The following is an 18,502-nucleotide window of genomic DNA, read 5'->3' on the forward strand; positions in this document are numbered from 1 at the left end:
ATTTTACATATTTTACTGAAAAGAGTGTGTCAGTTTCAATTTCAATACCTTTATTGGCATACCATCGAGCGATGAAAAGAGTGTGTCTTTGTTCTTAACTGATCCATTTAATATCAGGAATAATGCTGGAAATAAAGATTCTTATATTAGGTTCCTCACTGAGTTTCTTCCTATCTTCCATTTTTGTTGCAGTGTAATATAAAAATTCAGTTTTACACACATATGTTGTAGGTGAGAAGCTCACAAACTGCACATTCCACAACATCAGGGCACTCTTGAATCATGTTGTTCCAAAAACTCATTAGCAAGAATTTGTTGAAATTTTGTTTGCACTGGCACTCATGTCAAGCTTTCATGAATCTTGACCTGATAAGCCAACTAGCTTGGCTGCTGTTATTAAAAATGGATTCTTCATCCAAGAACTGATGTTTTTTGCAGGAGGAAACCACTATACAAGACAGCAACGCAAGAGCTGTACACAGTGGCGGCAAATATCTTTGTCAAGAATAGAATCAGTTTCAGATCATATTTCTACAGAAAACCCAAACATTTCAGTTTCCGCAATAGTGACATTTTATCTTTCACAATTAAAATGGCATGGGTGCCTTCCTGACAACCGAGGGTGCAAAACAAGACACGTGTCAGGAAAGGAAGGCATCAGCCAGGCCAGAAAAAAATGAGAAAGGGAGGTAAAGGCAGGCAGACCCCTCCTCCTTTCTAAGACGCTCATCCCTCCCACTTGGCTTCATGCCTCCTTGCTGGTTGGCTCGATGCAGTGGTAGCAGGTGATGTGACAGACCTCTGCCTGAGACCCCAGATAGCTGCTGTCAGTCTGAGTAGACCTTGATGATCTGATTCAGTAGAAGGCAACTTCATGTGTTCTATACCTACCTACCGTAATTTATTCAGTTGGTCTCCTACTGTCACTTTTAATCATATTATTGGACCTTACTTTAATTGCTTAGATTTCAATAGTCAATATACAAAATACTGATGATACAAGGCTTTGTTTCTTTTTTTCACCAAACTTACTTTTCTGAAAATGTATTTTTAATTAATATTCTTGACGTTGCTTTGTCATGAAGCATAGTGCTCCACTGAACTAATTTTCCTTCCAGCCAAAATGTCATAATAAACTTCTTCAAAATATGCTATTTTGTCCTATCACTGCCATAGTATTTTCCTTGTTTTTATGGCTTTCAGATCCACTTCCCTATATAGTATTGCTGGGTGTAATTCTCATGATAGTCTCATACAGCAGTAAAAAAAGCAAGGTGGGAGTGGATGAGAAAAGCAAGTATTGAAGTGCAGAGCACTATAGTGACTTCTAGTGACAGACACAAGTATTACAACAGAGCATCAAAACAAAACAAAGGGAGGGGAGAGATGTACATTAAAATTAGCGATTACAAACATCTATACAAAAACCTACAGAAAGACAAACACATATATTCATTATGTCAATGAACCTTGACACTTTACTTCTGAGTAAGTCTTCTACTACTCTCAGGACATTCATACAATTTGCCTGGTGAGCAAAGTTTCACTATGAAACAGAGCCACCAAGAGGCAGTTCCCACCACATCTGATTCTACTCACAACAAACTTTTTTCTCCTGTCAAAGGTTGACCAGGGTTGGGTTACTTGTATGCCTGGGAACTGCTTTGGGATCCTAAATCCGTATCTTACTTCTGTGTCTTTTTTATAACTGCACAGTGTCTCCGACTGAGTGAATTCCTTGATGACTTACGAAGGTTGACTGTTGAGAGAAACACTGTCCACATTCTAAGCAAGTATAAGCATTCTCTCCTGTGTGGACTCTTTTGTGCTTCACAAAGGCAGAATTATCAGCAAAACATCTCCCGCAATGCAAGCACCGATAGGGTTTCTCTCCTGTATGGACCCTCCTATGTTTGATGAGGCCCGAGTTTTCAGCAAAACATTTCCCACAATCCAGGCATTCGTACGGCTTCTCTCCAGTATGGATTCTCTTATGCTGGGCCAAAGTTGAGTTCTGAGTAAAACACTTCCCACACTCTAGGCATTTGTAAGGCCTCTCCCCCGTGTGGACTCGCTTATGTTTCACCAGGCCTGAGATGTCCGCAAAATGTCTTCCGCACTCCAGGCACTGATAGGGCTTCTCTCCCGTGTGGACCCTCCTGTGTTTCACAAGGCTCGAGTTCTCGGCAAAACACTTTTCACATTCCAGGCATTTGAAAGGCTTCTCTCCTGTGTGGACTCTCATATGTTGCACTAGAGTTGAGTTCTGAGCAAAACCTTTGCCACACTCCAGGCATTTGTAAAGCTTCTCTCCTGTGTGGACGCTCTGGTGGATCATCAGGTACGAGCGGCGTGTAAAACATTTCCCACACTCCGGGCATTTAAAAGGCTTCTCTCCTGTATGGATTCTCTGGTGTTTCACAATGTTGGAATGTTGAGCGAAACACTTCCCACACTCTAGACACTGATAGGGCTTCTCCCCTGTGTGGACTCTCTGGTGTTTCACAAAGGTGGATCTTTCAGCAAAGCTCTTCCTGCACACCAAACATTTATAAGGTTTCTCTCCTGTGTGGATTCTGTGGTGACTCACAAGATGTGAATGGCAGGTGAAACACTTCCCGCATTCCAGGCACTTATAGGGCTTCTCTCCAGTGTGAACTCTCTGGTGGTTCGCAAGATTTGAATGGCGAGCGAAACATTTGCCACATTCTGAGCATTTGTAGGGTCTCTCTCCCGTGTGGAGTCGCTGATGTCTCACAAGATCTCCCTGAAGTGCCAAACACTTCCCGCACTCCAGGCATTTGTAGGGCTTCTCTCCTGTGTGAACCCTCTGGTGGGCCACAAACACAGAACGATGTGCAAAACATTTCCCACACTCCTCACAGGTATAGGGTTTCTCTTGGCTGTGGCCTTGCTGGTGTTTCAGAAACTGTGGCTGTTGAGCAAAACCTTTCCCACACTCCAGGCATTCATATGGCTTCTTTGCTGCATGGACTTGCTTGTGTCTGGCAAGATTACATTGCTTAGTAAAACATTTCCCACACTCGGGGCATGTGATCTTTTTCTTCGTATCTCCTGCAGGGTAAGAAGCAAATGTGGGTAAGATTTCCCCCCCAATCAGCATGAAAGAGAAGGCTCTTGAGGAAGGAGGTTGATAGCAAAGAAAAAGGAAGAAAATTGCAAGAGAATGCCAGTGAAATTTCAGCCACTTTCTTATGGTGACAACTCACCTGAGGTTATGCTGCAGATCTCTGTCACATCCAAGTTTCGAGAATCCAGCACCCACAGCTCTTCCCCATCTTCCAGCCTGCAAATTATGTCAGGCTTGGGGACTGGATACCCTTGGAAGAAAAGAATAGGGAGTGTGAAGTGTACCTCAGTAGAGATGTGACAGCCTGGAAAAAATAGGGGGGGATCCCCCCCATGGCTTATTCAGTTTTTCTAGTGGAAAAACCTGGAACTTTGAGGGAGCTTTGAAAATAATGCCTATGAAGTATTTTCTCTTTTGTAATGAGTGTTGTTATTGACTCAAGGTGTTGTTATTGACTCAAGACAACTGAAATGTCAGGTGTTGTTACTGACTCAAGATAACTAAAATGAAGATTCTTATATGACAATCTTATATAAGACAGTATTAGGTAATGATAATTTCTGTAGATGTATACAACATATTTTTGAAGGTGTGTCCATTGTTTAAATATGACGAACTTTACACACAATTAAAAGGTAAACTGTGCCATCAAGTCACAGTCGACTCATGATGACCCCATGAAGTTCCACCTCATGGTGTTTTCAAAGCAAGAGATGAGCTGAGGGGATCTGCCATTGCCTTCCTCTGCATAGCAACCCTTGTCTTCCTGGGTGGCCTCTCATCCAAATACTAACCATGGCAAGCATTGGGTGGCCTTAGATAAGCCATTATCAATCATCTACCACACTGAGATGCTGTAAGACTTGAATGAAAAATTAATTTCTTGCTGCCCACTATGTTCCCTTCAGATAAAATGCAAGGAAACTCATTTTCCTGAGAGATTCTGGTTCTTTCCCTAAATCCTTCTCTTCCCTCACCAAAAGAAGCCTTACCCAGTGAGGCCAAAGTCCCATAATTTTCCCACGTGACTTCTCTGTACAAAGCTCTCTGGTCTGGGTCCAGCAGAGCCCATTCCTCCTTTGAGAAGTAAATCACCACATCTTCAAAGGTGACCAGCATCTGCAAAACCAAGAAAATGCTATTATTCTTTAGCAGTCACGGGCACAAACTAAAGACACAATTAGCATATGCTGGTCACAACAGGCCACTATATAGGCCCAGCTTGATGTTTCTCCTCAGTTTCCAGAAAAGTGCTCCCCATCCATTTTGAAACTGCCGATCCATTTCTTCTTTGAGGCCTTCTCTGGCAGCCATGCCCCTTCCAGTCTCTCACAGCCAATGCTCAGCTACTTTCCCCACACGAAGAAGATTCTTTGTTCCCCTTTTTTAAAATAAAAAAAACACCTCTCCTTGGCAGTCCTTGATCTCTGCCTTTTTCCAGATCACAGTAAGGTTTCTTGGCCTTGGAAAAGTGACCATCCTTAAAAAATTGAGGAAGGCTTGTCTTTTTTGTTAGCCATATTAAAGTATCAGTGCAGGCGTTCTGCCAGAGAACTGTATTCCCAGCTGAAATCAGACTTATCAAAAACTAGTTTCATAGTTTTGTTCTAACCTGGAGACACAGTTTCTGAATGTCATAGGGACCCCCACCCTAGCTGTGAATTTTACCCTTTGAGGTCAGGGCTCCTTTCACCCCATGATCCCATAAAAAGTCACATCAAGTATGAACCAGGCATAAGAAAAAAGACTGTGCATGACTGGGAGTAGGAGATATTTCCCCCAAACCCCTTCATTTGCCAGAAAGGCTAGGGAATGGCTAGATGAGAATGGAGCAGGTGAAGGTTGATAGGGAGAAGGATGAATGCTGGGGTATGAGTGACAGGTGAAGAAGAGCAGCTGGGAAAGGGTCAATCAAGGATCAGGTGGAAAGGATGTCGCAGGTGAGAGGCATGGCCAAGTACTGAAGATGGTATTGAGTACATTACTACACCCTGGGCAGGACAGAACTATGTCCTTATGAGCCCAGTGGCAGGCAGTGGGTGGAAGGGAGGAAAAGAAGTTAGAAGACCGTGCCACAAGGCAGACCACTTGTACAAGGCTGATCAGTTGGGTACTGAGCAGGAAAAACAGGGCAGACTTAAAAACCAGAAGTGTCAGAAGGACACACTTGAAGTGAAGATGCATTCAGACTGATCGACTCCATGATAGGTGGTCTGACACAAGGAGTGTGTGTGTGCTTGTATGAATGGGTCATTGTTCACATTTCAAGAGGAACACTGTTTGAGCACGTGTATAGTTATAGAAGTAAAAACAATGTTACAAATACTGAACTGACATTGCAAACAGGATTTGTGTATCCCATTTTTTACGTAATTTATTTCCCTAAAATGTATCTGTTATTGTTAATAGATATTGGGGCTCCTAAAGTCCTGCAATCCATAGTGACAGGGCTTGAACACTCACCTGCAAGAGCAGAAAAACAACAAGATTTCAGAAAAAGATCACACCCTCCCTGTTTCCCTCGAGATAATAGATGTATCGTGTTCTGCTTGGACTCTAATCCCTCCGAGCATCCCACTCTAATGCACAGGAACCAGCAGTTCCCTCAGAATCTCCTACCTGAGATCTTTCTGTTTCTCCAGAAGGTGGAAACAACCCAGACTGAGAAAAGGACATTATCTTCTACCCTGGAGAAGAATAAAAAAATTAAACCCAAGACCATTCCGAAAGACATCTTTAAGGGAGTTGCCACAATTGACCATTTAACATGGCTGAACTTCTCTCCATAACCAAGCATGGTTTGAAGATTTTTACTATGACCCTTTTCCAAGACAGTTACCTAAAGGAGAAATATTCAGAACTGGCCCTCACTAGATAAACAAACCCCATGGACTACTCTGACAGTGGTACAAATAGTGAGGACAGTGAATCATTTACAATTAACGTACCATGGGGAGCTAGAAAAGATCCTTAAGTGTAAAGATGTGTGTCACTGGAGACCAAGATTAAGGTAATCCATACCCTAGTGTTCCTCATTAATATGTATTAGTGTGAAAGTTGGACAATGAAGAAAGCTGGCAGAAAGAAAGTAGATTCCTTTGGAATGTGGTGTTGGAGGAGAGTGTTACAGATACCGTGGACCGCCAAAAAAGACGAATTGGTGGGTTCTAGAGCAAATCAAGCCTGAACTTTCCCTAGAAGCTAAAATGACTAAACTGAGGCTATCGTACTTTGGTCACATTGTGAGACGAGAGTAACTGGAAAAGACAATAATGCTAGGAAAAGTTGAAGGCAGCAGGAAAAGGAGGAAGACCCAAAATCAGATGCATTGACTCTATAAAGGATGCCACGGCCCTCAGTTTGCAAGGCCCAAGCAAGGATGTTAACAACAGGATGCTTTGGAGGTCCTTAATTCATAGGATCTCCATAAGTCGGAAGCAACCTGACAGCACTTAACATGCACACACAGGGGGTACATTTGCCTAAAGCTGCCTGGGAAGCTGATCTCCTGCAGATTTCCTCACCACTTGGCCAGACATCACAAACAACCACAAGGCTGCATCCAATAGCAATAATTTGCAAATGTACTTTCCTGTTTGGAGGAGTCAAACCACTTGCAACCGAATGCCACAGAGCGGTGATAGAGCCCTTCAATGTGCAGAATCCGCCAGCATGGCTGCAGGGGAGCAAAAGTGTGCTGAACTGACGGGTCTTTGATTCCCCTTTCATTCCTGGGCTGTGTTATTCTAAAGGGCCCTGGACACTTAAGGGTCATTGCAATGGGAGCAATGGTCAGCAATATCAGAGATCACTCATACTTCATGGTCTCAGACTGGAGGAGTGTCCGCATAGGATTGCGCTCGCAGCCAGCTACTTGACTGCTTGCACATTAGCAAAAGGAAGCCGGCCCCGATCCTCCCCATCTCCACCCCCCTGCTGCCCTTCCGAAGCTTTTCTTCCTTCTCCTACCCCGTCCCCAGAGCTCAAACGCAGCTAGTTCCTTCTTCCCGGGAGTTCCGTCCCCAAAAATGATGCAGCAATTCATGGAAGGTTTTGCCTTGCATTTGGCCGCTCTTTAGATGCACTTTCCCCCCATCCATATTCTCAAAATTCAACAATAAGCCGCCCTGCAGAGTTTTGAGAATTCAGATGGGGAAAATGTGCATCTAGAGAGTGACAAATCCAATGCAAAACCTTCCATGAATAAACGGCCAAAAGAAAGACCCTCTCTCCCCGCCTGGCCGCCCCCTCCTCCAATTTCGGTGCTGATAAAATACTCCCTCCTTTTCGCCTCCCCGCAATTGAGCACCAACCTGCATGCAAACGAACGGCACGACTCGGCTCTGTGATCCCTCCGCAGGCGCTTCTGCCTGCTCTTCCCCATCCAAATGGAAAAGCCTTCCCTGGAAGCACAACCTCCCCTTTCGCCTCGCCTGTGGACCTAGGAAGGGCTTCGCCTGCTGGGAACTGTAGTGCTCTCCTGGCACGGCCACTGGTAGGCTGTGCAAGGGATCTTCTTGCACATATGTTCTTCCCTTGCGCAAGTGCGCTGTATCCGTGCCACTAGAATGATACAAGCGACAGCTACTCACACTGTCTACGGGGAAACCCAGGGTTTGGTTGTTGCAGTGGTTTGTTGACGACAGCAGCATCTCTAGGGTTGCCAACTGCCAGGTAGTGCAGGAATTGCTGGAATTACTGAGATATAGCTCAGTAATTCCAGCAATTCCTGCACTTTTCTTCCTTAACCTGTGGTATCAGTGCAGTGGTGTTTATTTTGGTTGCTGAACTGCCACGTAGTAGCAGGAGATCTCCTGCTAACACAACTGATCTCCAGCCGATAGAGATCAGTTCACCTGGAGAAAATGGCCGCTTTGGCCATTGGGCTCTATGGCATTGAAGTCCCTCCCCTCCCTAAACCTCGCCCTCCTCAGGCTACGCCCAAAAAATCTCCCGCTGGTGGCAAAAAGGGACCTGGCAGCCCTAAGCATCTCCCTTTGGCCGCCAACCACACTGAATTCCAAGGAGAAGAGTTGAGGATCTTTCACACAGCCCAAATAATGCACTTTCATTCTACTTTCAATGCACTTCGAAGGTGGATTTTACTGTGTGAACTAGCAAAATCCACTTGCAAACAATCGTTAAGGTGCACTGAAAGTGGATTGAAAGTGCATTATTTGGGTTGTGTGAAAGTGCCCTGGTTTTTATATGCTGACTTTCTCTACCACTTAAGGAAGAATCAAACCGGCTTACAATCCCATTCCCCTCCCCACAACAGACACCCTGTGAGGTAGGTGGGGCTGAGAGAGCTCAGAGAGCACTATGACTAGCCCAAGGTCACCCAGCTGGCTTCATGTGGAGGAGTGGGGAAACCAACCGGGTTCACCAAATTAGCCTCCGACACTCATGTGGAGGAGTGAGGAATCAAACCCGGTTCTCCAGATTAGAGACCACCGCTCCAAACCACCACTCTTAACCACTACACCAGGCTGGATCTCCAGAAGGAAAGAATTTTTTCCTGGAGGCCAGAAGCATCTTCAGTCATGAGCTATGCTAATATGGATTCCCAGCAAAACATTTTGCCTACAATAATTGATAAAGACCTGATGAAATACACATCCCAGTTCCATAAATGTCTAAGGGCTGGTGTGCACACCGAGGTTCTGCACCTTCACAGTTGCTTATGAGGCTGATGTTGGTTCCAGGTCTTTATTCGTAGTTCTTACGTTCCTTATTTGCCAACTCGACCATAAATATTGGTGATAATTGAAAATCTATAGATCCCAAAAAACGCTTTAGGCCACCATAAAGCAAGCATCCAAAGACTCAGAGGCCTCTGCCCTGCAAGGGGACCTAGGATTTTCTGTGATTCAAACCCTGGACCAGTTATTTGTTTAGCACATTTTAGAAATCTTAAAATCTGATGAGATTCCTGGGGGCAAGCTGATGTTCTTGGGACCAAAACCAGCCTTTGGACGGGTTTTTCACACTGGCCCAGATCCTGTCCCCTCAAACCTAGTTTATGTTCTCTTTTTTAATCTCCCAGTGGGAACCCCAATGCAGTCAACTAAGCAGGAAAGTGAAACTGTAACTGGTGGGGAAAGTCCCACTGGAATAGTGGGAAGGGTTGTCAAGTGCCCGCGTATATTGGAAAGGCTTTCCTGGTAGGCCCACGCTCCCACACCTGCTCTCCAAACCAGCGGAAGAAAGGTCAGGAAATGAAGTTGCATGATATGAAATGCTACGTCTGGATGTCGCATAAGCACATTGGGGCAATGCTCTGGCTGCACCTGAAAACTCCAGTTTATCTGAAAAGCCAGAGCATCGTCTCACAATCTTTCGTCAAATTCGGGTTTTCAGCTGGATGTCATGCGTTGTGTGTCATCACATTTGTTCTTTGCACACATCCCCAAACCTCCCAGGGATCCTGCCCACCAGCCTGGCATCCCTAGGTGGTGGCTAGCACCCCCCCCCCACAAGAACCATCACACGCAGTTTCAAGAGCTGCCAGGAAATGTCACTGCTATGGACAAAGTGGCAACTCACTGCAACTTCAGGGAGGCAGAAGATAGTATTTGAACTGAAGAAAAGCTGCCAGGAGAAAGGGAGTCAATCAGAGGATTACAGGCAGCTTACTTGAACCTGGATTCCCAAGCACAGGGACCAAGAGTCGCTTGTGGCATTAGGCTGGGTGGGAAACCTGAGCATTAACTAAGGTCTGAAATGAAAGCCAAATGTTTATTGAGTAATATGAGCAAGTTACTGGGAAATATTGAGGAGCGGCATCAGATGGAACTACGAAGAGTATTATTTCTAGAGTCCCATTGGTGTACATTACTGAGTAATACAAGCACAAAGGGGGGAAAAAGACAACTCAGGTTTCTACCCGATAGAATGTGAACCTTGATAACAAAGGGGAAGGGAAGAAGAGAGGCAGCAGAAACAAAACAAAAAAATAAGGGCAAAGAAACACATACACATAATTTCTTTCATGAGAAGTATCTCTGAATGGCTTGGCTCCCCAATTAAATGCTTTCCTTGTGAGCTGAACTTCCTTCAAAGCACATTAGGATAAAGAAACAAATCATCCCAGATTCTTTAGAAGGGACTGACAACAGGGCAGAATAACATTACTTCAAAGATGACACAAAAAGTGGGGCACAGTGAACAAGCATTAAGAGGTACCCTTCCCCATTTCTTCACAACTCAGGAGGTACTTCACAGATGGGAACTCCACATGCTGCCAGGGGGGTTGTGGGTTTGGCAGCAGGGAACACATTGCACTAAAAGGGCAGCACCTCTGGACGAGGAGAAAAAACTGGTCTGCATCCCTATGCTGGGCCCTCAGGAAACCAAGTCTTCTGCCCCTTATCTCCATGGATACAGTGATTTTCTTGGGCCGAAATCCACAATGATGATTCCCGCACATGAGATATCACACAGTGTGGAATTAATGAATGTTTTCAAGAGTCAGCAGAGTGAATTATGACATACAGCAACCAGATAAAGAAAATGTAACTTTTCCATGAGGCTACAATGCAGGAATGGTTCACTAATGAGGAGCCAATTTTCTGCCGGGGGAGGGGGGAGAAATTGCTAAAATCTGAGTTGCTTAAAGCACATGTCACTAGTTCACCTTTTTCATTTTAAATAATTATATGATCGCACTCCAGTAGGCCCAAGGCCTGAGCTGTGAACAAAAATATGCCCACCCCTTTTAAATATTTCCCGGAATTATCTCCCTTGTGAACCTTCTTGTGTTGCACAAGGCCAGAGGTCAGCAAAACATTTCCCACACTTGAGGCACTGGTAGGGCTTCTGTCCAGAGTGAATTCATCAGTGGGTCACTGAACATTTCCCTCTCTCCAAACATGTATAGGGTCTCTCTCCCGAGTGCACTCGCTTGTGTTTCGAAAAGCCTGAGGGGTTCACAAAGCATTTCTCACACTCGGGGCATTGATAGGGGCTTCTATCCCATGTGGACTCTCTCGTGGGTCAGAAGATGAGACTGGGATGTAAAATGTTTTCCACATGGAAAACACTGATAGGGTTTCACACCTGTATGAACTCTCTTGTGTTGCACAAGGGTTGAGTTGTCCGCAAAACACTTCTCGCACTCCAAGCATTGGTAAAGCTTCTCTTCTGCGTGAAGTCTTTGGTGGGTCATAAGGTATGGTCGCCGAGTAAAACATTTCCCACACTTGGGGAATTTATAGGGCTTCTCTCCCATGTGGACACTCTCATGGGTTAGCAAGTGTGCACGCTGAATAAAGCATTTTGTTCAGTGGGGACATTTATAGGGCTTCTGCTGTTTGTGAACCCTCTGGTGGGTCATCAAGTTTGGCTGGCAAGTAAAACATTTTTCATACTCTGGACTTTTATAGGGTCTTTCTGCTGTATGGATTCTTTCATGGGCCAGCAGCTGGGATTGTTGAGAAAAGCATTCCGTATGGTCTTTCTCCTGTGTGGATTCTCTGGTGGGTTACAAGGTATGAATGTTGAGCAAAACATTTCCCACACTCTGGGCACTTATAGGGCTTCTCTCTGGTGTGAACCCTCTGGTGAGTCACAAGGATCGAAGGGCCAGGGAAGCTTTTACTGCATTCCACACATTTACAGGGTTTGTCTTCTCCATGAACCTTCTGTTGGTTAAAAACGGAGAGTCGCTCAGCAAAACACATCCCACACTCTAAGCACTCATAAGGTTTTTCTATTGTTTGGAGTTCCTGGTGTCCAACAAGTTTCAGTTCCTGAGCAAAGTATTTCCCATATGCAGGGCCCAACGGTCTTTTCCAGTACTCATCTGCAAAGATAAAGGACAAATACATATGATTATTTTCTGAGATTCCGAGATTTTCTGAGATTCTGAGATTCTGTCTTTGCTTTCACTAGTGAAAGAGAGAAAGGGCATTCAAATGGTGAAGAAACTAAAATGGCAGAAAACACAGATTTTGATTATCCTCAAGCAGCAATTTCAGGCCTGTCTACTAATCAAAGTCTTGTGTGACGTTTCTGCCGCTGTATGGCAGCACCTCATGTTGCAGGCTGGGGTTTGGAAGCTCCTTCACATAAAAAGCCTCTTGTGCATTAAAGAGAAAAAAAACGGCATGGCAAGGGAAAGATTCCTGACTAAGATATCTTGATATGCAGAGCTGAATATGGGGTTCTCTTATAACAAGAGGAAGAATTTAGAGCTGATATGCCAAAAATTTACAGTCACCTTGATGAGTTGTCTTAATTTCCTCATCAAACCAGACTGTTACAAACTGTTAGCAAGTTAAAAGGGGTTCCACTTATATTTTTCTGGATATTGTTTGTGAGCTCTTCTGAGCATAAGCAGTGGAGGTAGGAGCTCTTGCCTCCACATGAAACAAACCTGGGAACTTTAAAATGAAAAAGGTACAAAGAAGATAAAGAAGTCGGAGAGAGGGAACCTGGTTCCAACCTCTGCCAAGAAGGAGAAGTCCAAAAAGTGTGACAGAGAGAAAGCCAGAGGCAGTAAAATAATGCACCTGCTCCAGCTTCTGAAAGAGGTAATAAAACCGCAAGTGGTAAGCTCAGGAGACCAATTTGTATATTTTCCTCTCACCTTGAAGGAAACCCTCTTTCTCTCTCTCTCATTCTAAACCCCCTCCCCTTCTCAATTCTGAGGTGACCCCCCTCTTGACACAATAGGGTTTTTAAAAATTGATTTGATTTCTATCCTGCCCTTTCCCAACAAGGTCAGGCTCAGGGAGGCTAATAACAATAAATTAATATAGCATTAAATAAACATGGTAATAAAACCTCCATATTGTATATCAATATTAACAGTTAAAACCTAAACTACCTATAAACTAACTAAAAATTCTCCTCTTCACAACAGGGAATCAAATTCTACCTTAAATCTCGAACTTTGTGGTCCTAACAGGGATCCAAAGTGGCTTACAACATTTGCCCCTTCTCCGTTATGCCCACAACAACCCTGTGAGGTAAGTTAGGCCAAGAGAGTGACTGGCCTAAAGTCACACAGACTGCTACCAGGGCTGAGTGGGGATTGAAAGCTGTGTCTCCCAGATCCTAGGCCAGTGCTCTAACCACTGCACCACGCTAGCTTTCAAAGGGTCACTGCCAGTCAGAGAATTCTTAGCTAAATGAATCTATTCTTTGACGCAGTACAAGACAGCATCATATTCATATAAGTTAAGTATGAAGTGTCTAGATAGCTACTCTGTTTCTTTTGAATGAAATTTAGATTAGAGTTACCTTGATCCCTCACTTGAGATGTCCAAGATCTCTGTGTCATCCAAGTCTTGAGATTCTGGCACCCAAAGCTCTTCTCCCTGTTCCAGCTGGGAGATGAGAGCAGGCTTGATGAATGGAAATCCTTGCCAAGAAAAGGGGGGGGAGAGGAACCAATAAATATCAGGAAGAATTGGATGAAATTTCCTAAACTATCACTGGGGGAAAAGGCACACCAAGTCTGAAGGGAATCTTGTTCCTGGATAACATGTTCTATAGGCCTGTAGTTGAGGCAGTGACGGTTACATAGCAGCTGGCCTCCCTACCTCTACTTTTATTTCCATTTCCTCAGTTGTTTTTGGTTTTTGCCTTGCCTTTCACTCCCCCCACCCCGACTGGTTATCCCCATCATTGTATTTAGTGTTAAGGGCGCCAACTGCAATTTAAAAATTAATAAGGTTTTTTAATTATAAAGGTTGATTATCCCTTATCCAGAATGCTTAGGACCAGAAGTGTTCTGGATTTTGGATCTTCCCGTATTTTGGAACATTTGCATATACATAATGAGATATCTTGGGGATGGGACCCAAGTCTGAACACGAAATTCATTTCTGTTTTATATATACTTTATACACATAGCCTGAATGTAATTTTAAACATTTTTAAATGATTTTGTGTACACTGAACCATCAGTGGTGCTGCTGAAGAGACCTGTGAGTAATGTCTGCATGTCGGCTAAAAATAGCTGGTTTTCGGGTCATTCTGGTTTTTGGATGTCCGGTTAAGAGATATTCAACCTGTAGTTTATATTGTATAGTATGTACTTTTAATGGATTGTGTATTTTGGTTGTTAGCTGACCTGAGCCTGACTGTAGTCAGGAAAGGGCGGGATATAAATTAAATTAAAAGCCCGAAAAACCGGGAGATGGGTTTTGGAAGGGGCTGTGGCTCAGCAACGGAGCATCTGCTTGGCATGCAGAAGGTCCCAGACTCAAGGATCAGGCAGTAGATGATGTGAAAGACCTCTGCCTGAGTCCCAGGAGAGCCGCTGTCAGTCTGAGTAGACAATACCAACCATGATGGACCAAGGGTCTGCAGCTTCATGTGCATTCAATGTATCCCTCTGGAAGACAATTAGGTTACTATTGTTATTACTTAGCAAATTGACAGTTACCACAGAGGGTGTCTCACAGGGCTCCTGTGAGAATGCTCTGAGCACAAGGAAAGACTGCATTCACCCAGGAGGCCAGCCCAGCCCAGAGGTTTCCAGGGCGGTGCACCGGTTATCCTTGCAGATTGCAAGGTGCCACTATTTTACCACAGGAATACATGGCAGCCATTCACTTCTAAAATTTATTTGCCCCATTTGCTGTACACGTTAACCTGTTAGTACTGCATCGATTTCGAATGTTTGTTATCCAGTTGCGGCACTATTTACGGTGTATCTTACCAACATTTTCTTTATTCTATTGTTTAGTCTAACTTTGTCACCCGCTTTGAGCTTCAGTGAGAAAGCTGGACTATAAGTACAGTAATTAAATAAATATATGAAGAAGAAAAACAAGAAGGCCAGAAGAGGTGCAAACAAGTATGCCCCTCACTTCATAGGCTCCATCACTGACGGATTTCCCTTCAGTCTCAGGGACTGGAAATAAGACAAACTATAACCCCCCCACATACAGTTCAGTGGGTGATCATAGAATAGAAGCATAGAGTTGGAAGGGACCACCAGGGTCCTCTAGTCCAACCCCCTGCACAATGCAGGAAATTCACAACTACCTCTCCCCCACACCCCCAGTGACCCCTACTCCATGCCCAGAAGATGGCCAAGATCCCCTCCCTCTCATGATCTGCCTACGGTCATAGAATCAGCACTGCTGACAGATGGCCATCTAGCCTCAGTATCTCAGATTAAGCTTCCTCACAGGGTTTTTATGAGGTAAAGCTGCTTGCATTTTTTGAAGAAGATGAAAAAGAACCAAGTATAATTATTGAAGCAAATAAACTCATTCTGATGAAAATATAATGGACTTGGAGATGGCATTGACAGAGACACATTTTTAACACCTTCCAGACCTACTATATGTGGAAGCAAGATCCTTACCCAATGAGGCCATGTTCTCATAATTCTCCATCATGACTTCCCTGTACAAGGCTCTTTGGCTTGGATCAAGCAAGGCCCCCTGGTCTTCTGTGAAGTACACAGCCACATCTTCAAAGGTTACCGGACTCTGAAAGAAGAAATAGACCTCGCTAAGTTTCCCTCAGGCTGGGGTTCTAGCCATATTGACACCTGAATACAAACACACATTGTAGTGGATAATTTATGACATATACCGCCACCTCCTGTCTTGGGCTTCAGTTGCTTTCAGCATACCTTCTTTTCCAGTATATCCTCATCACAAAAATACTAGAAAACCCAAAGAATTTCCCTCCTACACTGGCTTTATCACAGCTCTTTCACTTCCTCAAAAAGAGGAAAACTTTAAAGCAAAGTCAAACAATTCACAAGTACCCTTAGCCGATCACAAAGTGTTGCTACAAAGAAACTGGCCGAAGAGCTAATTTGCAACTCCTACCCAGACAGCGAGAATTCTGCTCCAGCCCAGCTCAACCAGATAATTGACCTATATAGCAGGAGCATAAAAAACGCTTCTTACATCACAGACAGAAGCAACTGCTTGGTGGTTACATGAACTCTAGTGCCTCCCTGCTCTTTCTGTTCAAGACGGACCAAAATGTAAACCTTTGGAGACGTAAACTTTATCTTGCAAGCAAACCTAGTACCCAATTTATTAACAAGTGAGGTTCACCACTCTCCCAGGAGGGACCTTGCAGCTAGATATGAAAGGCACCGCGTGTGTCTGGAGTCAGGGAGAAGTGGAAGCCCTCTGCAGATAGTGACAGTTTGACTCTTCGAGACGCTGTCCTAAAAATTAAAACAGCAAAGTATCTGTGGCATGGTAGAGACTGGTGGGTTCATCAGGGCAAAAGTATTTTTGGACTACAGTCCGTTTGGTCAGGTTTTACCCTCAACTGGTAGACTGGCCTGCATCACAATTCTTTCCTTTGACTTACAAGGCCAAGCAAATGCAAGAAACGCAACAGGACGACTACCTGATTATGCAGAGGCCACCTGAAAACAAGATAAAAGACCATATCAGGTTGCTGACTCTGGGTTGGGAAATTCTTTGAGACTCGGGGGTCAAATCTGAAGGATGGTAGGGGGTCAAATCTGAAGGATGGTAGGCCTTAGGGAGGTGAGGGAGCTTGACGGGGTATAATGCCACAGAGTCCACCCTGCAAAGCTGCCATTTTCCGCGGGAGAACTGGTCTCTGTGGAGGTAGCCTGTAACTCCAGATCTCCCGGTCCCACCTGGAGGCTGGCACCCCTCACTAGAACTATATAAGAACATTTAACTGGGATTCATGGTATTCTTCTGGCTATGCTGTTCTGCGTGGCCCCGATTAGTTGCAAAGTTAATGCAAACTCACAAGAAGGAAGAGTCAGCCCCCTCCGCCCATCCCCAACCCGTTCGTTGCACAGGCACGCCACACACCCCAAACGCTGCCCCTTCCTACTGACCGGAGCAACCCAAAACAGCACTATAACCATTTTTTAATGCACAGATCTGTGATATCCTCTCAATGGTCATATTTATTCGATTGCATATTGGAAATTTGTATCTTGTTGTATCTCCTTTTTGTATATATTTTGCACTTTTTCACTATTATAAAATTCACTTATTCTTTGCATTAAAAAAATTGTTGTAGTGCTGTTTTGGGTTGCTCCAATTATCCTCACAGCACTGAGCCTTATTTTTGTGGCCTTGCTACTAACCAGCATTTGCAAACAGAAGGGTCCAAACGTCACTCGGACGGCTTTTGTTGTTGTTGCTGTTGCGATTCCTCCAAACGCAACCCTCTTCCCCCGGAACCAAAACCCTTCCGCGTCTAGTCCCCAGGCTGCCGGAACTGCCCGAACGCGCCCCAAGACTCGCACGGCCTGCTGGGAATTGTAGTGCATTCCCTTCTCTTTCCTAGGAGGCGCGCAACCCGAACGCGCCCCAAGCCTCGCGCGGCCTGCTGGGAATTGTAGTGCATTCCCTTCTCTTTCCTAGGGGGGGCGCTACCCGAACGCGCCCCAAGACTCGCACGGCCTGCTGGGAATTGTAGTGCATTCCCTTCTCTCTCCTAGGAGGCGCGCTACCCGAACGCGCCCCAAGCCTCGCGCGGCCTGCTGGGAATTGCAGTGCATTCCCTTCTCTTTCCTAGGAGGCGAGCTACCCGAACGCGCCCCAAGACTCGCACGGCCTGCTGGGAATTGTAGTGCATTCCCTGCTCTTTCCTAGGGGGCGCGATACCTTCCTCCCGCAAGCACCGTTTGGGAAGCATGAATGTATAGTTAATGAACAAAAGTAAACCACAGATCGGCCAAGCTCCAAATAAAGGCTGGAGTTCTCCTGGAATTACGATTGTTCTCCAGACTGCGGAGATCAGTTCCCTTGGAGGCCATAGCAACTTCATAGCACAGGGTTGCCAACTTCACCCTGGGAAATTCCTGGATATTTGGGGATGGAGCCTGGGAAGGACAGTTTTTGGGGTGGGCAGGGATCTCAACGGGGTATAATGCCATAGACCCTACCCTCCAAAAAAGCCATTTTCTCCAGGAGGACGGATCTCTGTAGTCTGGAGAGTCATTTGGCCGATGCCTCTATCAGTTGATGCTGTTTTCATAGGTGCATGAGATGTACAAATCATTCATCCAAAGTAGCCGCCAGCCCCAGTATCTCACCTCTGCCAATGAATTTTTGCCCACCCCCATATTTCATTTTTTTCTCTAGCAGTATGATCCCCAAAACTCTCTCTAGTGGGGAACCCCAAAGATGAAATGATGCCCTCTCCACTGAGTGCCTTTATAAGAGAAGGAAATCAAGGATCTAGGGCAGTGGTTCCCAACCTTTTTTGTTCGGTGCAGGGACCCCAAGGTTCAAAATAAAAATTTCGAGTATTTGAAAATAAACTTTAATCATAACTGTTAGTTAAACATTAAACTTAGAATATTTGAATATATATTTTTATAATAGAGAACTTTTAATTGAAAATATTAATTTATTATGGGTTTATAACTTTGTTTCGCAGACCTTGAGTACTCGCGGACCCCTGGGGGAACCAGTGATCTAGGGGCAT

At 44.7% G+C, this 18,502-nt stretch overlaps 1 protein-coding gene across 1 annotated transcript; it reads right to left on the reverse strand.

Annotated features, from left to right (window-relative positions):
- Positions 1-1,702: 1,702 nt before the first annotated feature.
- On the reverse strand, positions 1,703-17,707 carry LOC130473042 (zinc finger protein 883-like). The gene is made up of 7 exons (XM_056844564.1): positions 17,600-17,707; positions 15,417-15,543; positions 13,350-13,457; positions 11,731-11,894; positions 4,084-4,210; positions 3,231-3,341; positions 1,703-3,075 (listed from the first exon to the last, which is right to left on the reverse strand). Exons 1-7 carry the CDS (start codon positions 17,705-17,707, stop codon positions 1,703-1,705), a joined length of 2,118 nt encoding a protein of 705 aa, XP_056700542.1.
- Between the last annotated feature and the right edge of the window lie 795 nt (positions 17,708-18,502).

Source organism: Euleptes europaea, chromosome 1 (assembly GCF_029931775.1).
Source record: "Euleptes europaea isolate rEulEur1 chromosome 1, rEulEur1.hap1, whole genome shotgun sequence".
In the NCBI taxonomy this organism is placed as follows: Eukaryota; Metazoa; Chordata; class Lepidosauria; order Squamata; family Sphaerodactylidae; genus Euleptes; species Euleptes europaea.